The sequence below is a fragment of the Notolepis coatsorum genome (genome assembly GCF_963971535.1).
Source record: "Notolepis coatsorum genome assembly, chromosome: 15".
NCBI classification, from domain to species: domain Eukaryota; kingdom Metazoa; phylum Chordata; class Actinopteri; order Aulopiformes; family Paralepididae; genus Notolepis; species Notolepis coatsorum.
In genome coordinates this window covers 66,063,929-66,091,557 of record NC_140179.1, presented here as the reverse complement: position 1 = coordinate 66,091,557, position 27,629 = coordinate 66,063,929, and the positions used below count along the sequence as shown (strand labels likewise).

General features: G+C 43.2%; 1 protein-coding gene across 1 annotated transcript; it reads left to right on the top strand.

Moving 5' to 3' along the window:
• On the top strand, nt 1–27,576 carry nudt12 (nudix (nucleoside diphosphate linked moiety X)-type motif 12). Its single transcript, XM_084330383.1, has 10 exons — nt 1–60; nt 5,023–5,706; nt 6,062–6,144; nt 11,032–11,217; nt 11,401–11,509; nt 12,429–12,714; nt 16,050–16,217; nt 18,883–18,996; nt 24,997–25,196; nt 25,947–27,576. Exons 2-10 carry the CDS (start codon nt 5,584–5,586, stop codon nt 26,055–26,057), a joined length of 1,380 nt encoding a protein of 459 aa, XP_084186509.1. The 5' UTR covers nt 1–60; nt 5,023–5,583; the 3' UTR covers nt 26,058–27,576.
• The last annotated feature ends 53 nt before the right edge of the window (nt 27,577–27,629 follow it).

Sequence of the window (27,629 nt, the reverse complement as noted above, 5' to 3'; positions counted from 1 at the left end):
CTGTGTTGACACTGGTCCTCAGAACCGAGCAGATCAATGTTCCACTGGAAACTAAAGAAAGTAAGTTAAATCTTGAGACGTTTTAAATACTGCATGGCGTGATCATGTTATCATTCCTACCTATAGAGGTTTGAGGTTTGAGAAGTTGTAATTAGGCAGCGATTAGGCAGCGATCCAGGGAATGATGAATTGAAAATGGGGGACCCTGATGTAAACAAGACGAAAGTCTTTCTCTGGTCTGCATCCCCTTAACAATTGTATGTATTGAGCTGTACTGTACTGTACCCATTCTGCAATCTGTTAATACACTTTTCAATCAATCAATCAATCAAAGACCTCTTTCACAGCCAGCGGATCATACCGTTTGCATCATTGATTCACATTTCCTAGAAGTGACATAAAAACCAAACTTGAGACGACACTGAAAAGGACAGAAAATAGTTCACCATAACCAGTTTTTAATAGTAAAAATATTTGCCCGAGTATTGACGACTTAAAATAGCCTACTTCGAACTGTCAACACGACCCCGTAATCCAACAACAACGACGTCACGTGAATGATTGATTGATTGATTGATTGATTGATTGATTGAAAACTTTATTAACAGATTGCAGAATGGGTACAATACAGTACGGCTCAATACACACAATTGTTAAGGGGATGCAGACCAGAGAAAGACTTTCGTCTTGTTTACATCAGGGTCCCCCATTTTCAATTCATAGTGACATTTATGACGTACACACATACATCGAAACTCGAAACTGGCCACGTAAATGTCCAACCCCCCCACCCCACCCCCTCCTAATGTACAGTCCCTTCCCCATCATATGTATATCAGGATCTATGGGTAACAGTACTGTATATTTGAATACCGTATATGTCACAAATGTATCAGTACTAAATACCTGTATGTCCCTATGCCATAAATGTCATGTATGTCCCTATGTCATAAATGTCAATATGAATTGAAAATGGGGGCCCTGATGTAAACAAGACGAAAGTCTTTCTCTGGTCTGCATCCCCTTAACAATTGTGTGTATTGAGCCGTACTGTATTGTACCCATTCTGCAATCTGTTAATAATGTTTTCAATCATTCATTCACAACATACATGACAACATGACATTTATGGCATAGGGAGTCGGGACATACATGACATACATGACACCCAAAACGTGCTGTAACAACTACTTTACAATGCACGTGAGTGATTTTATCCACGTGTTTCATTTGTTTGCTCGTTTGATTGATTGACATTCACGCCAATAATAATGTAATTAGTAGATCAAATGCATATTGCACACCCTTTGCTTCTGTTGACCTAATGCGCATAAAAATGCACTATAATCATCCCTTCATTATGCACAGTTTAATCCACACACCTGTCGTCTACAATGCAAGTGATATACTGGTTATTTTGCACAAGCCTCTATTTTCTAAAACTACACAGTAAATTTCGAGGGGGCTCCGTTGCCATACAGGCCTATGCTGCTAAGGCCTCTCGGCAGTCCAAGCCACTTCCTCACATGTGCATTCACCAGTCTCTCCAGCCGATTGGCATGGGATAGTGACGTCACCTCATAGATGGCAATTGGCCACATGAGACGGGGCAGCAGTCCAAACTGAAAGCACCACAGCTTCAGCTTCCCAGGGAGAGCAGTGCTGTTGATCTGCTTGAGGCCACTGATTGTATCCTGCCTGAGTTGTTCCACCTGCTTCGAGTCTTTGAGTTCTGCGCTATACCAGCGGCCAAGGCTTTTGATAGGCTTTTCCAGAACAGTTGGTATTGGCTCGTTGTTAACGTGGAACTTCTCATTGGCGAGCTTGCCTTTGACAATGGAGATACTGCGGGATTTGCTGGGTTTAATCTCCATTCGTGCCCATTTGATGTTTTCCTGGAGTTTATCCAGCAGGCGTTTGGTGCATGCCTTTGTTGTTGTTATTGTCGTCATGTCGTCCATGTACGCCCTGATTGGAGGAAGACGCAGCCCGCTCTTCAACCATTCCCCTCCAACCACCCATCGGGATGCTCGAATAATGAGCTCCATTGCCATGGTAAACGCCAGTGGAGAGATGGTGCAGCCCGCCATTATGCCTATCTGGAGGTGCTGCCAGGCAGTTGTACTGGCCTGTGCTGTAACACAGAACTGGAGGTCTTGGAAGTAGGCTTTGACCAGCCTTGTGATGCCCTCTGGGACTTGGAAGAAGTTGAACACTGTCCACAAAATCTCATGAGGCACTGATCCGAAGGCATTGGCAAGATCTAAGAAAACCACATGCAGGTCTTTCTTCTCCTTCTTGGCCGTCTGCACCTGGTGTCAGATGACATTTGTGTGTTCCAGGCATCCTGAGAAACCACTTATCCCTGCCTTCTGCACTGAGGTGTCGACAAAGTTGTTCTTCTGCAAGAATACTGAGAGCCTCCGGGCCACAACATTTAATAAATGAATGAATGCCTTTTATTTATATAGCACCCTTCACAGCACGAATGCACAGGGTGCTTTACACTACAGCTTAGTATATAAAAACAAAAACAAAATCAGAAATAAATGACAACAACAACAGACAGCAGTTAAAAAACTGTGAAACTAGATAAAAAAGTAGAATAAAAGAATTTAGATAAAATCATCAGTCACTAATTAAAAACAAAACTATTAGGAACAGTGAGTTATAATTCACTCTACTCAAAATCAAATTTAAATCGACGTGACTGGGGAAATGTTGCCAGTCAGTCAGCCAAAACAAATTCCTGGACGACTCCAAGGTCGAACTTTGAGCTGCTGGAGTCGAAGGCCCTCTTGGAGATAAGAGTGGCATGCGGCCCCCCCACCCCCAGCCCCCTCCCCCCACCCCCCCTCCTACGTGTATGGCCCAGCGCCTGTATGGCAGCTAACTCGTATGCGTGCTGGAGGGGGGAGCCAAGGCTGTCTCGTCAACCCCTACCCCCCCCAGAGAGGGGGCAGTTCGCAGGTCCAGGGGGAGAGCGTTCCAGAGCCTTGGTGCTGTCACCTCGAAGGCTCGATCACCCCTAACCCTGGTTACTTAGCAAGTAACCACAAAGAGTAGTAAAAGAGAGAAGGATCAAGTAAACGGTAATACTAGGGACTATTATTCAATAACTATTATTCAAAACTATTAATATCTATTATATATCTATTACTATTATAGTATACAAAAAGGCAAACATAACATTTATACTTTATGCAAAAACGGCATGGTTTGGGGCGGACATCTGCAAGGGACTAGCATACATTTGGCACAGCTGTAAAGAGGAGACATGTGGTTCCAATGAGCCTGTTTTCATTCACATATCTTGAGACGTCAAGGGACCCATTCGAGGAGGAGTTTATGGCTGGACTACAAATCACTGTCTGAACAGGGAGGTGTAGTGGTTACGTCATTGTTGTTTCCGGCCGGTCCACCTCGCTTGAAATTGCAATGTATTTCCAATGGACACATTTGTAAATCGTCTCGTTTAAAACAAATAAAGCATGAACATTGGCATGGTGTACCTTTCTGTGCGTATTCATCCACAATCTATAGCTCAACATGAAACAATTAGAAATTAATCGTAAAATAATTACGTTGAATTTTATTTCAAACAAAAATGTAATGTTAGTAATAGAAGGGAACTCATTTTGTGCAAAAATGGAAAGCTTGCCAATGTTCATGAGGCAGAATTATTATCTAAACGGGTGGACCGCGCGGGCGGTCCAAAGTGACGTCAGACTACACCTCCCTATTGAGTGAATTAAAAAGGTGAATTGAATCCAACCCGCCGTTTGCATGAGTGTATTGCCCTACAAAGGCAGTGTAGTAGCCAGGGGCCCAGGGCAGCAGCCAGGGGCACATTGGATGCAGGTGTATTGAGTAGGTCCACACTCAGTCACCCACAGGTATAGTTTACCTCCTCCCACACCCCAACTACTACTGACATATGGTGGGGTCTGCAGTCGGCCATAGTATGCCTGGAAAGTGAACTTATTTGTACATATTGGACGCCAAACACGTCAGTAGCATCTGGAACAAGGCGATTCCTGCACAATAACAGGAAACGTATGGACTTTTGTAGGGCTGTCCCCGACTAAGGATTTGTATAGTCAATTTGTAGTCGCCAAAATGAGCCGATAGTTGACTATTAGTCTACTATAAAAAAATAATAAAGTATAATATATATTTTTTAATTTTACTTTTACTTTTTTTATCATTCCATTTGGGTTGTGGGGGTGCTTAATGTCTGAAGGAGTCGACGGAAGGCTTCTTGTCCTCTGCAAAAGCATGCAATTGGTCCACTGATGGATACATCTTGATATTTGTCTAGTCTAGTGTGTTCATTAGTTCAAGTTTAAGTTTCAAGTTTCTTTATTAGTTGTCATACAGAAGTACAGAATACTTTTATATAAAATGCTTCTTTCTGTTACGCTCTAGAGACTGTGCTAGACAAAAATAGATAAGTATAAAATAAAATAAGTATAGCAGTATAAAATAGAAGTCACGTACGTAGACACAAGTGTTCAGTATGTACATATGTACAATGTTCAATTCATTAGACGGGTAAAATCCTCTTTCAGTGCCTCTGTGCCTGTTTTCTTAGGCAGTTAGCCTCTGGTATGCATGCCATTAGCGTTAGCCACGCTTCTAGGCCTCTTTTCTTTTGGAAAGAATGAGAAAAAAAGAATGTAAAAAAAAAATATAATAATAATAATATAAAATCTTTTTTATTTGTATTTGTTTTGCATTCGACTAAGAGGTTGGCAATCGACTACGGCTCCTTTCGATCGATTAGTCGACTATTCGACTAATAGGGGTCATCCCTAGACTTTTGATAATTACATTACATTTACATTTAGTCATTTAGCTGATGCTTTTATCCAAAGTTCTGTACGACAAGTCAGCAGGAAGGGCACAACTCTATCAGCTGAGTAACAATGTTCATCAAAGTGTTGAGTGCTACAGTGTACTAGGTTAGTATATTAGGACAAGCGCATGACAGTAAGGTTATTTTTTATTTCTTTTTTTCAGGTATTGATTGAAGAAGTGTGTCTTTAGTCGACGGCGAAAGATTGGTGGGGTTTCGGCTGTCCTAACTGGTGGGAAGAAGTTTGTTCCACCATTGTGGGGCAAGGACCGAGAATAGGCGACTTCTCTTTGATGACCGCCCCTTAATCCACCCCCTGCCTTCTGCGTGATCCTACCTCAACACAGACAGCGGAGGACGTGTGATCCTACCTCAACACAGACAGCGGAGGACGTGTGCTCCTACCTCAACACAGACAGCGGAGGACGTGTGATCCTACCTCAACACAGACAGCGGAGGACGTGTGCTCCTACCTCAACAAAGACAGCGGAGGACGTGTGCTCCTACCTCAACACAGACAGCGGAGGACGTGTGATCCTACCTCAACACAGACAGCGGAGGACGTGTGATCCTACCTCAACACAGACAGCGGAGGACGTGTGATCCTACCTCAACACAGACAGCGGAGGACGTGTGATCCTACCTCAACACAGACAGCGGAGGACGTGTGATCCTACCTCAACACAGACAGCGGAGGACTCGTATCGACGGGGCAGCCGGCCGTAATGGCCACTCTCCAGATGACCGCGAAGGAGGAGATGGTGGAGAAGTTCATGGACGCTGCAGGGAGAGGAGACGTGACCTCAGTGTCCACTCTGCTGTCCCTCTACCCCTCTGTCCTGAACCAGGTCTGTCTGTCTGTCTGTCTCTCTCTCTGTCACTCACTCTGCTCAGCTGTCTCTTTACCCCTCTGTCCTCAACCAGGTCTGTCTGTCTGTCTGTCTGTCTGTCTGTCTGTCTGTCTGTCTGTCTGTCTGTCTGTCTGTCTGTCTGTCTGTCTGTCTGTCTGTCTGTCTGTCTGTCTGTCTGTCTGTCTGTCTGTCTGTCTGTCTGTCTGTCTGTCTGTCTGTCTGTCTGTCTGTCTGTCTGTCTGTCTGTCTGTCTGTGTCTCTCTCTCTCTCTCTCTCTCTCTCTCTCTCTCTCTCTCTCTCTCTCTCTCTGTCACTCACTCTGCTGTATCTCTACCCCTCCGTCCTCAACCAGGCCGGACACAATGGATGGACGTCTCTGATGCTGGCTGCTCGCAACGGACACTACGGCGTAGTGGAGACACTGCTGTCACATGGGTGAGCCTGGTGCTGATTGCTTGATTGAAAACTTTATTAACAGATTGCAGAATGGGTACAAATGGCTCAATACAAAACAAACTGCTAAGAGGATGAAGACCAGAAAAAGACTTTCGTCTTGTTTACATCGGGGTCCTCCATTTTCAATTCATCATGACGTTTAAAAAAAAAAAAAAAAAAAAAACGCGTTTATCGCTTTTTACTACTGGGCAGTCCAGTAGAGAGAGAGAGAGAGAGGAAGAACGGGAGACAGAGTGGGGGGAAGACATTCGGCAAATGACGCCGGGTCCGGGAATCGAACCCGGGTCGGCCGTGCCGCGACGCAGCGCGTTACATGGGTCGCCACTTGGGCGCCCTTCATCATGACATTTATGACATACACGACATACAGATATACAGAACTGTGTAGTAAGAAGAGATCATAAAAAATATATACATCAGAAGGGGAAGAAACTGTACATTGGTCTACTCAGTAGAATAGAATAGAATAGAATAGGTTGGTCGGCCGTCCATACTAACACAATTGGCAGTGTTAGCGGGTGGGAAGCCGGCGTGGGTGGGTCCTGGTCGTTGTAAACAGCGACTCCTACAGTTCGGTCGGGGCGTCTGCACAGTGAGGGAAGGATCTGGGAGAGGTAGTGTGACCTTCCACACGTTACACTCCCCCAGTGAGTCCGCGCTGCCAGGTGAAAAGAAGTGGTGGGCTGGCTACACATGTGTCGGAGGAAGCATGTGATAGTCTCCGCCCTCCCAGACCGACGCAACAACCAGGAAGGGGATTGGGAATTGGCATAACGACTAACATTGGGATGGGAGAAAAATGGAAAAAGGAGGGGGGAAAAGAGAATTATAAAAAAATAAAAATAGAATAGAATGACAGTGGAGATGCTGCTGTCACACGGGTGTGCGTGGTGCTACTCAATAGAATAGAATAGAATGACAGTGGAGATGGTATGGCTTTGGTATGACAGACCCCCAGCATCCTGGTGCAAATATGGGTAATCTAATCATAGGCTCACAAATCTATTCTATATTTCCTCTAGGCTTGACTACTGCAACTCACTTTTCACCTGTCTCACCAAATCATCCACAGACAAACTACAAATGGTCCAAAATGCTGCAGCCAGGCTACTCACAAGGTCAAAGAAATCATGTCACATCACTCCCATTCTGGAATCCCTGCACTGGCTCCCGGTACACTATAGAATTCACTTCAAAGTCCTCACTTTTACTTTCAGAACACTCCACGTTCAGGCCCCTATCTACATCACTGAACTCATCCATCCATAGATCTCAGTGTAGCATTTGATACAATCGATCACGATATTCTAATCGATCGTCTTGAAAACCTTGTCGGTTTCTCAGAACATGTGCTAAGCTGGTTTAAAACATACATCAGAGGGAGGCAATTCTATGCAGTGTTTCCCACAGGATTTTCAGAGACTATGGGGGGTGAACCTCCATGCCCCCCCAAAACTTTTTATTTTTGTGTGTACATTTTAAAGTTAAATGCATCAATCTGGTGCACTTTGAGAGCAAAATAAAGAGGCTAGATCTATGATGAACTTTGTGCTCAAAACACAAAATCGACTAGACTAGTGCTTCCCAATCCTCTCTTCGAAGCACCCCAGCCGTTAAATGTATTTGTTAAATTCCACCACCAGCACACCTGATTCAACTTAACTAGCCCTTTATTAGTTGAATCAGGTGTGCTGGTGGTGGAATTTAACAAAAATACATGGAACGGCTGGGGTGTCTCGAGGAGAGGTTTGGGAACCACTGGACTAGAGCATACATTTGAGCCATCAAAGAAATGAAGCAAAAGTGGTTACCTGTGTTGAACTGGTTTATTTTTTAGAAAAAAAAAATATAGTGGATCACTATCACAACTACTACTACTACTGATACATCCCTATTGGCAAACTTTATATTTAAAAAAAATTAATTACTTTATTTTTTTGGTTCATTATACAACTGTGGCGGGCCGCCACAGTCTAGGTAATTAATGGGAAACCCTGAAACTAGGAGGCCACATGTCTGAGATATATGACAACAACTATAGAGTTGCACAAGGGAGTTGCTTAGGTCCTTTACTCTTCTCCCTTTACATGTTACCGCTGGGTGATATCATCAGAGAACATAATGTAGGTTTCCATAGCTATGCGGATGATACACAACTGTACATATCTGCTGAACCAAATTATACAGCGATTAACTCCATTACAGACTGCTTACTGGCAATAAATAAATGGATGAGTAAGAACTTCCTGAAACTAAACGAGAACAAAACTGAAATTCTAATTATCGGCCCCAAAACAAAAAAAGAAACATTAATAAAGAACCTGGGAGGACTAACCCCTTGGATCAAATCTGAGGTCACTAGTCTCGGGGTTATCATAGATTCAGAACTGAACTTCAATTCTCATATTAACAAAGTGACGAAAACATCGTTCTTCCATCTCAGAAATATAGCAAAAGTACGACCATTTATTAATCAAAACGATGCTGAGAAGCTAATTCATGCATTCATATCTAGCCGGTTAGACTACTGTAATGCACTTTTCACGGGTCTCCCTAAGAAAACCCCAGAGAGGCTTCAGCTAATCCAAAACTCTGCAGACCGACTGCTAACTAGAACCAAAAGGAGAGAGCACATTAGTCCAGTCTTAGCTGCTCTACACTGGCTTCCTGTAACATTTAGAATTGACTTCAAGGTCCTTCTCCTTACATACAAAGCTCTAAATGGACAGGGACCTAGCTACATCGCCAACACTCTAATAAATTACACGCCAGCAAGAACACTGCGATCATCAGCTGCTGGACTACTAGAGGCTCCCAGAAACAGTCAAAATAGGATCGGCAATGCAGCCTTTATCAACTACGCCCCAAAACTATGGAACAAACTACCCAAAACATCAGGGAAGCCAACTCACTAGACATCTTCAAAAGACAGCTTAAAACCTATCTCTTTGCTCAGGCATTTCAATGAAACATCAGGGACATCCTGACACAAATTGTACTTACCTGCACTATTCTTACCCTGCCTACTTTTATATACTTCCTATCAAATTCATGTGTCGGTTCTATGCTAATTTTTATCTCACTACCTCCTACTGTATGCACTGTAATTTTAAGAGAACTATTTTATCTCACTTTTTACTTCTTACTGATGCACTGCTCTGTTGTATGTTAAATACCCTGTTGTATGTCCGTTCTATTTTATAATTTTTAGACTATTTTTTAAACTGATCATTTTAAACAATTTTGATTAATTGTATTACTGAATGAAACTGTAAACAGAGAGCCTATTGGGATACTAGATCCTAATGTGAAACACTGTGATTTACCTTACCTTGCTACCTCTCTATCTTTTTTATGCTCGCTTATGCCTGTATTTTTTTACTTTGAACTGCAACTTCTGTATGAAAAGTGCTATACAAATAAAGTTATTATTATTAAAAGTTATTATTATTATCCCTACACCAACACCCGCTCACTCAGATCTGCCGATCAGCACCTCCTGGTGGTCCCCAGGTCCAGGCTCAAAACAAGAGGTGATCGAGCCTTCGAGGTGACGGCACCAAGGCTCTGGAACGCTCTCCCCCTGGACCTGCGAACTGCCCTATAGGCACTCTGTCTTGTCCTCACTGTTCCTATACTTTTGTTTTCTAATTAGTGACTGATGATTTTATCTAAATTATTTTATTCTATTATTTTATCTGGTTTCACTGTTATTAACTGCTGTCTGTTGTTGTTGTCATTTATTTCTGGTTTTTGTTTTTATATACTAAGCTGTAGTGTAAAGCACCCTGTGCATTCGTGCTGTGAAGGATGCTATATAAATAAAAGTCATTCATATATTCAGCTGCAAATATGGGTAATCACAGGCTTTGAACTGCTGCGGTCAGGCAAGCGATACCGGAGTCTCATGGCAAGCACAGAAAGACTCAGAAGAAGCTTCTATCCCCAGGCCATCAGGATGCTCAACGAACAATAACACTATGTAACAACCATCAAATGCACTCACAGCACACGCATCCACACGCACACACTCACTTTAAACAAACAACTCACTGCAGCACCCACTTTACCCACTTTAGAACACCTAAACACACTTTATAGTTATTGGTAAAGAATTTGCACTACAACCCATACCTCATTACACCTTACTGTAAATTGTACCTAAATTGTACCTCATCCCATTTCTGCTTTGCACTGTATAGTATATTGTATATTAGTATATTGTATCGTATATTGTATGGTAACTCAGTTACTTCTACTCTGCATTGAACATTGTACTTATGTATATACTGAACACTTGTGTCTACGTACTTTACTTCTATTTTATACTTGCTATACTTATTTTATTTTATACTTATCTATTTTTGTCTAGCACAGTCTCTGGAGCGTAACAGAGAGAAGCATTTTGTATAAAAGTATTCTGTACTTCTGTATGACAACTAATAAAGAAACTTGAACTTGAACTCACAAATCTATTCTATATTCAGCTGCACACGAGTAATCATAGGCTCTCAAATGTATTCTGTGCAGCATATAAAAAAATTGGCGAAGGGTGGGAATTTTTGGGAATCAAATGATTGAATTTTGTTTCGATTCTTGGGGTCACAGTTCAATTTTAAATTGATTCTCGATTCATAATGATTATGTAGGCAATTGGATAGATTTTATTCTAGAAAGCTTGTATTGTTTGAATCTTTCTGCTTGGCTAATCTTGGCAATCTGTAGGGTTTAGTGAGCTAACACATTTTTACAAAACATTTTTAATCGTAAAAGATAGAACCTTGAATGTTGATTTAAAAAATAAAAAAAATATATATTATAACTTTTTCACCCACACTTGCCACTTCTCCTCCTTCCTCCTCCAAGGTGTGATCAGTTCTCAGTCAACAGGTCGTCACAGACAGCCTACGACATCGCTAAGTTCTGGGGCCACAGACACATCTCCAACCTGCTGCTGGCTCGGACAGACGACCAGCCACTACTGCCGAGCTCTCACCCCGGGGCGGAGAACTACTTCAGCAGAGAGACCCTGGACAGACTCAGTGAGAAGAGGTAGGAACAGATGATTAGAATGATTACATTTTGAGTTCTTCTGTTTTCCGTTGTTTGTTGTATTCATCAAATGCATTCGTAGGTGAGAAATTCACCCAACTCCTCCGAAACGTTACAATTTGAATTAATATAATTTGAATGGTATTCCCACTACCTTACTACCCTACTACCCTACTACCCTAGGTCCGACAGAGCCTGGTTAGAGTCCAGACAGAACAGTCCAGACTCGGTCTACCTTCTCTTCTCCAAACTCAGCCCCATGGTCAGCTCCCAGGACGACTTCAGCCCTGGGGTAGGTGGAGATCTGTCTGTCTGTCTGTCTGCCTGCCTGCCTGCTGTAAGTAAATGTTGTATTAATTGTATCTGTATAAACTCCTTGGCTGTATGTAAATGTTGTATTAATTGTATCTGTATAAACTCCTTGGCTGTATGTAAATGTTGTATTAATTGTATCTGTATAAACTACTTGGCTGTATGTAAATGTTGTATTAATTGTATCTGTATAAACTACTTGGCTGTATGTAAATGTTGTATTAATTGTATCTGTATAAACTCCTTGGCTGTACGTAAATGTTGTATTAATTGTATCTGTCTAAACTACTTGGCTGTTTGTAAATGTTGTATTAATTGTATCTGTATAAACTACTTGGCTGTACGTAAATGTTGTATTAATTGTATCTGTCTAAACTACTTGGCTGTATGTAAATGTTGTATTAATTTTATCTGTATAAACTACTTGGCTGTATGTAAATGTTGTATTAATTGTATCTGTATAAACTACTTGGCTGTATGTAAATGTTGTATTAATTTTATCTGTATAAACTACTTGGCTGTATGTAAATGTTGTATTAATTTTATCTGTATAAACTACTTGGCTGTATGTAAATGTTGTATTAATTGTATCTGTATGTAAATGTTGTATTAATTGTATCTGTATAAACTCCTTGGCTGTATGTAAATGTTGTATTAATTGTATCTGTATGTAAATGTTGTATTAATTGTATCTGTATGTAAATGTTGTATTAATTGTATCTGTATGTAAATGTTGTATTAATTGTATCTGTATAAACTCCTTGGCTGTATGTAAATGTTGTATTAATTGTATCTGTATGTAAATGTTGTATTAATTGTATCTGTATGTAAATGTTGTATTAATTGTATCTGTATGTAAATGTTGTATTAATTGTATCTGTATGTAAATGTCGGGACAGTCGAACACCAAGCTGTGTCGATTGGGATACGAGACCGTCAGAGACCTCCTCCAGCAGCAAGGCACCGTGCTCATCTTCCTCGGGGTGGAGAAGAGCAGAAAGCCCTCCTCCTCCTCCTCCTCCTCTCCGCAGACGAAGGAGAGTATCAGGGAGCCTCCTGCTTGGTTTGCCATCAACTCCGAGGCGGAGGAGCCAGCCGCGCTCCTGAAACTGTCCCGGCAGAAAAACAGCTTCTTCCCCTCGAGACCCGACAGAGACCTGCTGAGACTCAACGAGGATGAGGCTGGTTGGTCTTACTTCTTTCTTTTGTCATTTATCCTCTCCCTCTCTCTGTCTCGTTCTCCATTTTAAGAATAACTACAGTTGGCGCTCCAGTAGCACACCACATAGCGCGCTGAGTCGCGAAGTGGTCGTCCCGGGTTCGTTTCCCAGTCCCGGCGACCATTTGCCGCATGTCTTCCCTACCTCTCCTCCCCTTCTCCCTCTCTCCCTCTATCGGTCCTGCGTGGCCAGAAAAAGCTGAAAATGCTATAAATAAAAGTAAAAAACCCATACTCTATTCTTTCTATAATCTGGTATATCGTACTGATTAGTTCTGGCTCTTCAAAATCTCAAGCTGGAAAAATAAAGACAAAATGTGTTCTTTTAAGAGTAATTTATCATTTTAAAAAGACATATGTTTTAAAAAAATATATATTTTTATTGGGTTTTACATTACACAAGTCAGGTTTTCATTGCCGTCAATTATTTTTAGTTCCTTTTCTCCACAAGTGTACACAAGTATACCCACATCCCTCCCCCTCCCCTTTTCTCTCTCTTAGCATCTTTAAATCCACTTTTACTGTTATATAGAAATAATACATACATTCAATGGTACCTCCAGTAAGATAACTCATACATGGATCAAAATAAGTGAAAAGAATATGTAATATAATAATAATAATAATAAATTACATCTTTACAACACCTTCAATGGCGTGTCTCCGCTCTTCCCCAGGGTCAACTGACCACGGGAGAGAGGAGAGAGCGGGGGGACTCATCCTATAGAAGCCCTCCTATATCTTCCCTTCTCAGATATTCATTAAATGGTTTCCATATATCCTCATAAACCTCTATTTTGTTCCTGAGGATATATGTTATTCTCTCCATTGACATGCATTGTGCCATGTTCTTAATCCAAGCACCGATTGTGGGTGCATCACATTTTTTCCAATTGAAAGCTATTGTTCTTTTTGCCTGCAGTATAGCAAAGTCAATACATTTGTATTGTTTGGTTCTCAGGTTGAGATTTACTGGATATAGGTGTAGCAATATCATTTTGGAGTCTAATGGGATATTCACTGACAAGACATCTTTGATTTTATTCACCACCTCCCCCCAGAACTTCTTGATTTTGTCACATTCCCAAATACAGTGTATAAAAGTTCCCAGAGCCTCGGTACATTTAAAGCAACTGTCTGGTGTATTGCTGTTATATTTATTCAGTTTGACAGGAGTTATATAAGTCTGCATCAGCCATTTGTATTGAAGTATTTTTAAGCTAGTGTTGGCTGTCTGTGTCTGAGCCTCCTCGCACACTCTGTTCCAGTCCTCATTTGAGATCTCCTCTCCCAAGTCCAGCCTCCATGCCTCCAGTCTAGGTATTGACGTCTCCTCTGAACCAGATACAAGCCAGTTATAGAACAGTGATATCAAGCCTTTGCTATTGCAGTTCTTGATGATAATTTTTTCTAAGGATGAAATTGTAGGAATTACCAGTGAATGGTTTTGCTGAGAGGAAATGAAACTTCTCAATTGCAAGTATTTAAAAAAGTGCTTCCTTGGGATGCTGTATTTAGTTGATAATTCCTCAAAAGACATCAAGACCCCCTCTTTGTAAAGGTCAGATATTTTACTTATTCCTTCTTTTGTCCATAGTTTGAATCCAGCATCCAGTTTGCCTGGTTTAAATGAGACGTTTCCCCAAATAGGGCTGAATTGCGACATGGAATTGGTTATTTTCATAAATTTCTTTACCTCATACTCATACCATACATTAATCATGTTAAGCACTATGGGGTGTGTAGTATGTTTGGCTCAGCTGAATACATGTATAAATAATGGTAGTTGCACTGAGTATGCTTCCGCTTCCGTCCATGATGGAGGGTCTCCCTTAGAAAAATAAAACATTACGAGCGGCTAGGTGGTGCAGTGGGCAAGGCACTCACCACCACCAATGCTGGAGACGCTGGGTTCGAGCCCAGCTCTCCACATTGTTTTCAGTTTGGCTGGTCGTCCATACTAATACAATTGGCAGTATTAGGGGGAGGGAAAACTGAGGGGTGGGGATCGGACGTTGTGGACAGCGACTCCTACAGGTCGGTTGGTGCGCCTGCGCAGTAGAATCAAGAAGCGATGGGGGCGGCGCCCCTCCAAAGCGCAGACCCCTGACGCTGAAAGATCGCGCCGCGCAGGTGAAAAGATGCGACGGCTGCTACCTCGAGTATCTGAGGGGACTCGTGCTATGTATGGCTTTGTCCACATTGCAGCCGGCTTGTGGGAGGCAAGAAACAGCGTTCGAGACAGGGGAGGGTTGAATACTATGACTTTCGAGATGGAGGTAAGGATAGAAACAGGGCGGTAGTTGCCTGGGTCTAATTTGCTGCCCTTTTTGTGCAGGGGTGTTACTCTCGCAATTTTGAAGTCCTTGGGGTCGTGTCCCTGTTTTATGGAGAGGTTTGTCCGTCTTTATGTTTATGTTTGAGAATCTGGTTTTAAGTTTTTTACTGCAGCCTAGTTGATTATTGAGTAATTTCCAAAGTTCACGTGGTTTGTTTTTGTTTTCCTCGGTTTTCTCATTGATGAATTTTTTTTTAGCAGTTTTGATCATGGAGTTTACGTCATTTCTTAGTCTGTTCGATAGCTAAAATAAACAGAAGCGGTGATAAAGGCGAACCTTGAGGGCAACCCCTGGTGATATTAAAGGGTTTAGATGTCACTTCATTTGTTAGTACCTCAGCTACAGAGTTTAGATGTAGTAATTTGATCCAGTTACAAAAGTAATTTCCAAATCCAAATCGATCAATAATGTCAAAAAGATAGGCCCATTCAACCCTATCGAAGGCCTTCTCCGCATCGAGCGAGAGAAGACCTGTATCCCTTTCTCCTTTTTGGTTGTAGAGGATATTGAAGACCCATCTGACGTTGTGAAACCCCTGTCTCCCTTTTATGAATCCATTTTGATTGTCTCCCACTATCTCTGGGAGCACGTCCTCTAGTCTTTTGGCCAGGATTTTACTAAGAAAAGACATATGTTGCTGCATTTCAGTGTGTGTGTGTATTGTATATACATGGGTGATAGATAGTATTATAGACATAATAGCATATAGGTAGTAGTATAGGCATAGTACTAGATAGTAGCATAGTACATAGTAGATAGTAGTATAGACATAATAGCATATAGGTAGTAGTATAGGCATAGTAGCATAGTACATAATAGATAGTAGTATAGGCATAGTAGCATAGTACATAATAGATAGTAGTATAGACATAGTAGCATAGTACATAATAGTAAAAGACATGTTGCTATGATGCCAGAATTTCCCCCAAGGCATCAATAAAGGAATATCTGTTATCTTCCAGGCATCATAGCCCAGGCGCGTGCCGTGTTGGCCTGGCACAGCCGGTACAGCCACTGCCCCACCTGTGGGAGCGGCACCAAGGTGGAGGAGGGCGGCTACAAGAGAACCTGCCTCAACGCCCACTGTCCCAGCCTGCAGGGCGTCCACAACACCTGCTACCCCCGCGTCGGTACGTAACACTGTCCTGCAGGGTGTGCACAACACCTGCTACCCCCGCATCGGTACGTAACACTGCCCCCTGCAGGGAGAACATACTGACTGAACTGTCCTGGGGCACAGGAAGAACATACTGACTGAACTGTCCTGGGGCACAGGAAGAACATACTGACTGAACTGTCCTGGGGCACAGGAAGAACATACTGACTGAACTGTCCTGGGGCACAGGAAGAACATACTGAGTGAACTGTCCTGAGACACAGGAAGAACATACTGAGTGAACTGTCCTGAGACACAGGAAGAACATACTGACTGAACTGTCCTGGGGCACAGGAAGAACATACTGACTGAACTGTCCTGGGGCACAGGAAGAACATACTGACTGAACTGTCCTGGGGCACAGGAAGAACAGGAAGAACATACTGACTGAACTGTCCTGGGGCACAGGAAGAACATACTGACTGAACTGTCCTGGGGCACAGGAAGAACATACTGACTGAACTGTCCTCAGGAAGAACATACTGACTGAACTGTCCTCAGGAAGAACATACTGACTGAACTGTCGTCAGGAAGAACATACTGACTGAACTGTCCTGAGACACAGGAAGAACATGTGTGAATTCTTAAAATGGGTGACATTCTGCTTTTTGATGTAAATACAGCCAGTGGCTTCAGCTTTCTATTCCATTCTGATTGGCGAGGTCTACGGACGATAACTGACTACAAAGTCAGTGCCCCCTCAATGGGGAGTGCCGACGCCTCTCTCGCGGACCAGCTCAACTCCTTTAAGCACGGTTTGGTGCAAACAGTAGCGACGCTAGCTCACCAGCTAACGACGTCACTGACGCGCCGGCCGTCGTGGAGGGGGGGGGGCACTCTCTCATTGACGGAACACAATGTGAGAAGAGCATTTATGCGGGTGAACACCAGAAAGGCAGCTGGCCCAGATGGGATAACAGGACGTATACTTAAGTCCTGTGCTAACCAGCTAGCCCCAGTGTTCACCACCATATTTAATCTATCCCTGGCTGTTTCAAGGTGTCCACTATAATACCGGTACCAAAGAAATCCTCCCCAACAGGTCTTAATGACTACAGACCGGTGGCACTCACCTCTGTGGCCATGAAATGTTTTGAGAGGCTGGTTAAGGATTACATTTGTGCCTCTCTCCCCAGCGATATGGACCCTATGCAATTTGCATACAGGCCAAACAGGTCCACTGACGATGCTGTCTCCCAAGTACTGCACAACACCCTCTCTCACCTAGACTGCCAGAAGGGGGGCTATGTGAGACTTCTGAGTGAAAGGCCCCAGGCGGTCAGGGTGGGGGGTCAGACCTCCAACACCATCACCCTGAGTATCGGGTCCCCCCAGGGCTGTGTTCTGAGCCCCCTGCTGTACTCACTATACACACATGATTGTGTGGCCAAGTTCACCTCCAACTCCATAGTGAAGTTTGCGGACGACACAGTGGTGGTGGGGCTGATCTCTGACAACGACGAGAAGGCCTATCGGGAGGAGGTTGAGGTACTGGAACACTGGTGCCAGGACAACATCCTGCTCCTGAACATTGGTAAAACCAAGGAGCTGATCATGGATTTTAGGAGAACACAGCAGGACACACACACACCACTGAGGATAAACGGGGCTATCGTGGACAGGGTGAGCAGCTTCAAGTACCTGGGGGTCCACATCTCAGAGGACCTGACATGGACAACACACATAGACTCAGTCGTAAAGAAGGCGAAGCAGCGCCTCTACCACCTGAGACAGTTAAGGAAGTTCAGAGTATCAGGAAAGATACTCCAGTCCTTCTACTCCGGAGCTGTAGAGAGCATCTTGACTGGAAACATCACTGCCTGGTATGGAAACGGCACGGCACAGGACAAGAAGGCTCTACAGAGAGTGGTGCGCTCAGCTCAGCGTACTACGGGTATTGCACTACCACCCCTGCAGGTCTTATATAACAAGAGGTGCAAATCCAGAGCCTGCAGAATGATGAAAGACCCTCACCACCCCAACAACAACCTGTTCAAGCTGCTGCGGTCAGGCAAACGCCTCCGTATACACGCAGCAAGAACAGAGAGACTAAGGCTCAGCTTCTTCCCCCAGGCCATCAGAACACTGAACTCTCCGCACACATGAGCACACACACAACACACACACTGTATACGCTCACACACTAGCAGTCACTTTAGCATGAACACACACACACACATGGTGCACACGCTCACACTCAATGGTCACTTTACACAATGAAAAGGTCACTTTAAAAACAAGAACAGGAGTGGTTCTTGTATAGTAAACGGATGGATAGCAAGCTAGCATAAGGACACATAGTACAACTGTAGATTGTATAGTATAGCATTGTATAGTAGTGTACATAAGACCCAGTGCCTCATCCCTAGCTAACAGTGGATTGCACTATCGCAGGACCTTAGCATGTCTTTTTACCATGCTTTTTTTAAAACTTTATGTACATATACCTGTTATGTCTTATTCTTATTACTTGTATTATTGCACAAATGTCTTATTCTCATCCTATTCTTATTATTGTATTATTGCACAATCGTTGCGGGCAAGACCCCCCGCATTTCACTGTATGCTTGTATGCCGTGACAAATAAAACTCTTGACTTGACTAAGACTCTTGACTTGATTGCCTGTGTTCCGCTGCAGACCCAGTAGCCATCATGCTGGTCATCCATCCTGATGGGAACCAGTGTCTTCTAGGGAGAAAGAAGATTTTCCCCGTTGGCATGTTCTCCTGTCTGGCTGGATTCATAGAGCCCGGTACGTTGTGCTAAGCTAATGTAGCGTATAGAATAGAATAGAAATACTTTAATCATCCCGAGGGAAATTTGACACTACAAATCGCTCACAATCAATCAAACGTTTAAACATGACGCTTGTCAACCAAAGTGCTTCACATAGCTAAGCTAAGTACAAAGAAAAGTATAAAATAAACAGAAACATTTAATAAAATCAACGGATAGACAAAGGAAAAACAGAACAACATGACAACAAGTACAGCAAGAGTCAAAGTGAGTCAGGGAAGGCCAGGCGATATAGGTGGGTTTTGAGTTTTGATTTAAAAGAGTGGATGGAGGGGGCAGATTTAATGGACATGGGGATGCTGTTCCAGAGGTCAGGGGCTGCGACCGCAAAAGCACGTCCCCCCCTAGACTTGAAGTTAGACCTACGGGTGGTTAGGAGACCCTTATCAGCCGATCTGAGGGCCCTGGCGTCAGGGACGCGAGAAGTCCGCGGGGAGTGGGGGTGCTGAGATATCGATCGTTTTTGATTAATTATTTTTTTTTATATAATTTTTTTTATATATAAAATATATATATAATTATACTTGTAGTTGTATTGTCTGCGAGACATCGCCACCACGCAACACGTCAAAATGCTCGCTATCTGCAAACAGCTCCACTGTCTGTCACGTCATAACCAACACTGCAATCTGTTAATAAACTTTTCAATCAAACTTTTCAATCAAAACCGCTGCCCAACTCCGCGCTCTGAGCGTGCGAGACAAGTAACCGTTCTGATGCACACATCACAGCCCAGCTTACCCCACCTGGCTGTTGCGCCCTCCCTCTGCAATTCGTTCCCCGCATACATGATCGCCGACATGATGCAAAAGGTCTTCGATCACCCTCCCGGGGGCTCGGATAGTTCTGCTGGCTTGTTCATATATTCCTTTACTGCGAATTCACCGTCCCAAAAGTTAACTATCCCAGGCAGGGCGCAGCCGCTGTGTCTATTTTTTTTTACAAATGGATTTCCAGTTCCGCGTTGACGCTTCCAGGCCGCGTCTATTCGAATCCCAACCGGTTCATGCGTCGGCTACACGCTGTTAATAACACTGCATTATCGAGACAGCGCCCCTATGACGATCTGAATGAATTCCAAGAGTAGGGTAAATCTGCAGTGCCGTTCCGCTCTGTGACATGAGTAGCCTCGGTTACAAATTTGGAATAAAATCCAAAACAACCTTGCAGTTGCAGTTACACTCCCATCCAGCAGGGGGTGCTGCAGCCCCTGCCGCACCCCCCCTTCTCGCGTCCTTGCCTGGCGTTGGTATAGGGGGTGAGGAGGTCTGCTAGGTAAGCAGGGGCCTTACCATTTAGGGCTTTATAAACCAATAAAAGGACCTTGAAGTCTATTCTAAAGCGCACCGGGAGCCAGTGGAGGGAGGCAAGTACAGGGGTGATGTGAGCTCTCTTCCGGGTACCTGTGAGCAGTTTAGCGGCAGCGTTTTGTGGGAGTTGTAGATGGGCTATTGTGGATTTATTTAGCCCCAGGTACAGGGAGTTACAGTAGTCTAAGCGTGAGGATATGAAGGCGTGAATTACTCTTTCCAGGTCTGAGGGGGAGAGAATGGCCTTGATCTTGGCTATGGACCGGAGCTGGAAAAAGCACCCCTTCACCACGAGTTTACCTGCCTATTGAAGGAAAACTCGGGGTCAAAGAGCACGCCCAGGTTTTTAACAAAGGGCTTGACTACAGTAAACATTTAGACAGAACAAAGTCACGAATAAGAATAACAAAACAAATTGCCTAAGAATAAAATAGGCCTAAGAATAAGATAATAATAATAGAGTATGGACAAGGATTAAGATAAGATATTCCTTTATTGATCCCCTTGGGGAAATTCAGGCATCATAGCAGAAGGGGGGGGGGGGGTACAGGTAGTCAAAACAACACAAGCAGTGTAAACAAATATATAATATACTATCTAACTAACTGAAAAATATATTCACAGTATTCACAGTGTCACATAAGGTGCAGTATGCATAAGGTAGTGTTATAATTTACTATCTACTGAAATATACATTATTCACAGTATCACAGTATCCACTGAAATATACATTATTCACAGTATCCACATAAGGTGCAGTATGCCTAAGATAGTGTAAATTGTCCTCCTTGGGTTCCTATTAGTCCCAGGTCAATGTCTGACAGCAGTCGCTGCCCCCTGTTGTGGAGCCTGGAGGCCGCTAGTCCCTGCCCCCTGTTGTGGAGCCTGATGGCCGCTGGTATGAAGGACTGTCCGAGGCGGTTAGTTGAGTGTCGGGGGGGTATGAGTCTGTGGCTGAACGAGCTTCTCATCTTGACTAGCTCGTCGTAGAGGGGGTGGTAGGGGTTCTCCATGATCGCAGCCAGCTTCCTTCTCATCCCCCTCTCTGCCATCACCTCTAGTCTAGGTAGCTCGACTCCCACCATGGAGCTAGCCTTCCTCACCAGCTTGTTGAGCTTGCTGGTGTCCCTTGAGTTGATGTAGCCTCCCCAGCATGCCACAGCATAGAAGAGGACGCTGGCCACTACAGACTGGTAAAATGACTGCAGCAGTCTATTGCACACGTTGAAGGACCTGAGTCTCCTCAGGAAGAACAGCCTGCTCTGTCCCTTCCTGTAGAGGGCCTCTGTGTTATCCGACCAGTCCAGTTTATTGTTCAGGTGTACCCCAAGGAACTTATATGAGTCCACCATCTCCACCTCCACCCCTCGGATGGTGATGGGAATCGGGGGGGGGCCTCTTCTTGCCCCTCCGGAAGTCCACCACCAGCTCCTTAGTCTTACTGGTGTTGAGTTGGAGGTGGTTGCTGTCGCTCCACCCCACAAAGCTCTCCACCAGGGCTCTGTACTCCTCCTCATCATCGTCTGTGATGTAGCTTACGATGGAGGAGTCGTCTGAGAACTTCTGCAGGTGCACACGCTTGAGTTGCGGTAGAAGTCTGAAGTATAGAAGGTGAAGAGGAAGGGTGACAGCACAGTTCCTTGAGGGTCGCCGGTGTTGCTCACCACTACGTCAGACTGACTGTCCTTTAGTCTGACGTACTGCGGTCTCTCAGTGAGGTAGTCCTTGATCCAGGCCACCAAGCCGTGCTCCAGCTGCATCGCAGAGAGCTTCTCCGCTAGCAGTGACGGCTGGATGGTGTTGAAGGCGCTGGAGAAATCAAAGAACATAATCCTCACTGAGCTGCGCGGCTTCTCCAGGTGCATGTACGCTCTGTGGAGCATGTAGATGATGGCGTCCTCCACCCGATGTTTGCCTGGTATGCAAACTGCAGGGGGTCGAGGGAGTCACGCACCAGGGGCTTGAGGTGTTGCAGGACCAGTCTCTCAAACGTCTTCATGACGTGTGATGTCAGAGCGACTGGCCTGTAGTCGTTGAGGGTGCTGGGTCGTCCCTTATTGGGCACCGGGACAATGCAGGAGGTCTTCCAGAGCTGGGGCACCCTCTCCAGCCTCAGGGAGAGGTTGAAAAAATGTTGGAGCTGTGCTGCCAGATTCACATTTTGTATGTTATGTATATACATTCTAGTATAAAATATACAGTAAAGAATATACAGAAGTCTACAGTAAGTGTAATATTGAACAGTGTTGTTTTAAAAGTAAAAGTCCAAGAAGATGGTAACTGTCACTCTGTGCTCAGTGATGCAGTGAGGCACAGTGATGCATTGTATAGTCTGATGGCTGTTGGAATGAAGGACTTCCTGTGCCGTTCATTTAGGTAGTGTGAGTCTAGCACTGAACATGCTCCTCCTGTCAGCCAAGTCTGTGTATAGTGGGTGGGAGGGGTTGTCCCTAATGGCCTGGAGCTTAGCAAGGCTCCTCCTCTCCGCCACCATCGCTAGAGACAACACAATACCTCAGACGAGGAACCATATAACAATTTTTTTGTTTTCCGAAGAGCAATGTTCTCCAACTTTATTATCTAAAGATGGTAAGTTAAGAGCGTTGTGTTCATTCATAGTTAAAGACAGTAGAGGCTGAATACTTTATTATTTAAAGATGGCAAGTTAGAGTGTGAGTTGTGTTCATTCATAGTTAAAGACAGTAGAGGTTGAGTACTTTATTATTTAAAGATGGCAAGTTAGAGTGTTGTGTTCATTCATAGTTAAAGACAGTAGAGGTTGAGTACTTTATTATATAAAGATGGTAAGTTAGAGTGTTGTGTTCATTCATAGTTAAAGACAGTAGAGGTTGAGTACTTTATTATCTAAAGATGGTGAGTTAGAGTGTTGTGTTCATTCATAGTTATAAAGACAGTAGAGGTTGAGTACTTTATTATCTAAAGATGGTAAGTTAGAGTGTTGTGTTCATTCATAGTTAAAGACAGTAGAGGTTGAGTACTTTATTATCTAAAGATGGTAAGTTAGAGTGTTGTGTTCATTCATAGTTAAAGACCGTAGAGGTTGAGTACTTTATTATCTAAAGATGGTAAGTTAGTGTTGTGTTCATTCATAGTTAAAGACAGTAGAGGCTGAATACTTTATTATCTAAAGATGGTAAGTTAGAGTGTTGTGTTCATTCATAGTTAAAGACAGTAAAGGTTGAGTACTTTATTATCTAAAGATGGTGAGTTAGAGTGTTGTGTTCATTCATAGTTAAAGACAGTAGAGGTTGAGTACTTTATTATCTAAAGATGGTAAGTTAGAGTGTTGTGTTCATTCATAGTTAAAGGCAGTAGAGGTTGAGTACTTTATTATCTAAAGATGGTAAGTTAGTGTTGTGTTCATTCATAGTTAAAGACAGTAGAGGTTGAGTACTTTATTATCTAAAGATGGTAAGTTAGAGTGTTGTGTTCATTCATAGTTAAAGGCAGTAGAGGTTGAGTACTTTATTATCTAAAGATGGTAAGTTAGTGTTGTGTTCATTCATAGTTAAAGACAGTAGAGGCTGAATACTTTATTATCTAAAGATGGTAAGTTAACAAAACCGTCTATCTGCATACAAAAAGTGGGGGACACCTCCTACTTGCACTTGGCAAGGCACTAATACCTGGTCGTCGGTATTGTTAACACATAATATAGTAGTATAGTCCAAAAACAGTGTATTGTTAACACATAATATAGTAATATAGTCCAAAAACAGTGTATTGTATTGTTAACACATAATATAGTAATATAGTCCAAAAACAGTGTATTGTATTGTTAACACATAATATAGTAATATAGTCCAAAAACAGTGTATTGTATTGTTAACACATAATATAGTAATATAGTCCAAAAACAGTGTATTGTATTGTTAACACATAATATAGTAATATAGTCCAAAAACAGTGTATTGTATTGTTAACACATAATATAGTAATAATTTATAGTCAAAAAACAGTGTATTGTATTGTTAACACTATGAATTGAAAATGGGGGACCCTGATGTAAACAAGACGAAAGTCTTTCTCTGGTCTGCATCCCCTTAACAATTGTGTGTATTGAGCTGTACTGTATTGTACCCATTCTGCAATCTGTTAAATAAAGTTTTCATTCATTCAACAGATAATATAGTAATATAGTCCAAAAACAGTGTATTGTTGCTTTTTTTTTGTTTTCTCAAAAAAGTGAGTTTCTTGCTCTGCGGCCATCAATATGGTTCTTCATAGCAAGGGTTCAGTTATAGAGTGGAATAACTGTGTTGACTCTGAGGTGTGATGGTCTCATGTCTGTCTGTTAGCAGAGGGGCTGGCTCTCAGGGGCTGGATCCCACTCACTCTCATTGTGACCCATTGTAAACAAGAGTTGCGTTGAAATTACCTTTGTAAACTTTGAAATTCTAATTTCAGTATTAGTGATTGTAAAACTTCTAAACATCCCGTCTGAGCCTCATATTTTAACTTTCCAATTAACCATTACAATAGCCAAACATTCAAAAACCCCTCTCTCTTGATCTCCCTGTTTGTGACTCTCTCTCTCTCTCTCTCTCTCCCTCACTCTCTCTCTCTCTTTCATCTTCTACCTCTCTCTCTCTCTCTCTCTCTGTCTCTCTCTGTCTCTGTCTCAGGGGAGACGATAGAGGATGCAGTGAGGAGGGAGGTACAGGAGGAGAGCGGGGTGAAGGTGGGGCCGGTTCAGTATGTCTCCTGCCAGCCCTGGCCCATGCCCTCCAACCTCATGATTGGCTGCCTGGCTGTTGCCGTGTCGACAGACATCAAAGTGGACGAGAACGAGATTGAGGAGGCGCGTTGGTTCACGAGAGAACAGGTCAGAACCGGCTGCTGTAGAACTAGAGCTACTAGAGCTGCTGTATGCATTAATATCTGCCTGTGTTGTTGTTGTTGTTGTTGTTGTTGTTGTTGTTGTTGTTGTTGTTGTTGTTGTTGTCTTTTCTAACAGCACATCCATGGCTTTTGATGACCCCCTCGGTCACATACAGAAATAAGGGGTAAAAATAGCACACAGCATATAGACCTGTTCGCTGTATACGTCAGCCTCAGTGTGCGCGCATCACCGGAGCAGAAAGGAACGTAATCCTGGTCAGAACAATAGACTACAATATATTTGCATTTGTTAGCCATGCTAGCGATCTAAACAATCAATCCATGCCAAAGCTAGATATGTAAAAGTTGAAAGACTCACACTCACAGCCATGATGCTGATTTGGCTAAATGACATCCAGCCGTTTTCGTTTGAAACAACTTTTAGTCAGGAGAGTGTCATGGTTTCTCCATAGAGCCCCGTCGTAGGCAACCTAGTCACGTGACTCAGTTGGTATTACTGATTGGCTCGAACACGGTATGTTTGTATACAGCGAACAGGTCTATAAAACCACAACAATAAGACAACAAGACGAGGCAAAGCAAGGATAACAAATCAATCGGATCACATCCCTGAGGGTACATTCAGGATCATAACTTTATATAACTATCATCTGAATGGTTCATCAGCTGGTGTAGTGTAGTGAATGTTTTATTTTTTTTATTCACTCTATTCTATGTTTTTGTTTCTCTGAAGGTGGTTGATTCCCTGTTCAAAGGGGCCAACCCGGTCTTCACCCTGCCTCCACGACAGGCCATCGCCTATCAGTTGGTCAAACACTGGATCGGCATTACTTCCAATCTGTAAAAACCTGGATTGGCATCATATCGTACCTGTAAAAACATGGAACTGAATCACCTCCCATCTCTAAATTTGGGAATAATATGACAAGCTTCAAAGAAAACCTGCATTTCAGTTCAGTTACGTAAGTGTGTCTGGAATAAAATGCCTCAGATTGATCTACAAAACTGAGTTGATTTACATTTTGAGATTTCCTGTGCCACGAACAGGACTGTTGATGACTGTTGTCACAGGACAGAACCACTGCCTGGCTGAGCCCCCTCACACACTGGATAGAGACGACCTCTAGTGGACACACCTACAACTTGAAGAGACACAGTAGATTAGTAGCTCTTTAACTGATGTCAGGGAATCCCAGGGTGCCTAAAAGGTTTCCAGGGGGGTCCCCAACAAAACGTGTTTTGTTTTCATAATCATTTCACCTGATTACACGTGAGAGACTGTATAAGAATGGCTATTTGTCCACAGCTTTCACTCTTTTCCCAAACACAAAGTAAATGGTAAAATGGTGCATTTATATAACAGCTTTTATCCAAAGCGCTTTACAATTTGTTCCTCACATTTTTACCCATTCACTCAGACATTCACACACCGACAGCGGAGGCGACCATGCAAGGTGCAAACCTGCTCATCGGGAGCAGTTAGGGGTTAAGTGTCTTGCTCAAGGACACTTTGACATGCTGCCCGGGAGGAGCGGGAATCGAATCATTGTCATTCAAACAATCGAGTCATTGTTTTGTGTTGTTCCGATACCAGTATCGGAAATGTCTCCGATACAGCCTAAAATGCTGGACCGGTTATCGGCGAGTAGCCGACTCTATGCTCCGATCCGATATGGTGTAATTTATCACGTGATAGCTCATTTACGCTACACAGGTAAACAACTTGTGCTGTGCTAGCGGAGAGTGAGGATTATAAAATGAACGTGTTTTTAATCGACCGTGAATTAAAGTGTCAATGCTGTTTGTCATTTTAACAGAAGATACACTTTCTTAAATGCCATCGTCCCGACAGAGCGGTGTGATGGGGAGCTCGGATGTGTTTCACTTGCTGGTGTTATTAGCATTAGCTGAAAAGCTAGCTAGTTGTTATTAGCATTAGCTGAAAAGCTAGCTAGTTGGAACAACATCCGCTTTAACGCTACATCAAATCAGATGATTGCCTGTCCTTTCTCGAGGACCTGATACTGGCCGTCTATCAACAATAATGCACCCACGGTGAATCGGATTCAAGCCAAGTAGCTACCGACTAGCGTTATCAAATGTCAATGTGATGAACCTTGTGGGGAAGACGAGCTAGTAAACGAGGGTCAGCTAGCTTTGCTTGATAACGGTACCTTGGCTAAAGTTGGCCACAGTTGGGGCTATTCCTAATCCAGCAATAATGGCTGCAGACCTGCAAGCAAAGTACAGCAAGTTGGCAAAGGAGTATTCCAAGGTAAATAACTTTTTCCCCAGTAACGTTACATTGTCTTTCCATCTAGCTCACATTAACTGGCTAACTTAAGTGTCGTCACTGACCGACCTCTCGCACTCATTGAGCACAGTTGTCAATTAATGATACTAATCTATACAATCA

What these genes read in the sequence shown, in the direction of transcription:
- nudt12 (XM_084330383.1), top strand. Translation starts at nt 5,584, where the DNA reads ATGGCCACTCTCCAGATGACCGCGAAGGAGGAGATGGTGGAGAAGTTC. An exon ending in ACTCAACGAGGATGAGGCTG is followed by an intron (nt 12,715 to 16,049) that starts GTTGGTCTTACT and finishes GTTATCTTCCAG; the next exon opens with GCATCATAGCCCAGGCGCGT. An exon ending in CACCTGCTACCCCCGCGTCG is followed by an intron (nt 16,218 to 18,882) that starts GTACGTAACACT and finishes GTTCCGCTGCAG; the next exon opens with ACCCAGTAGCCATCATGCTG.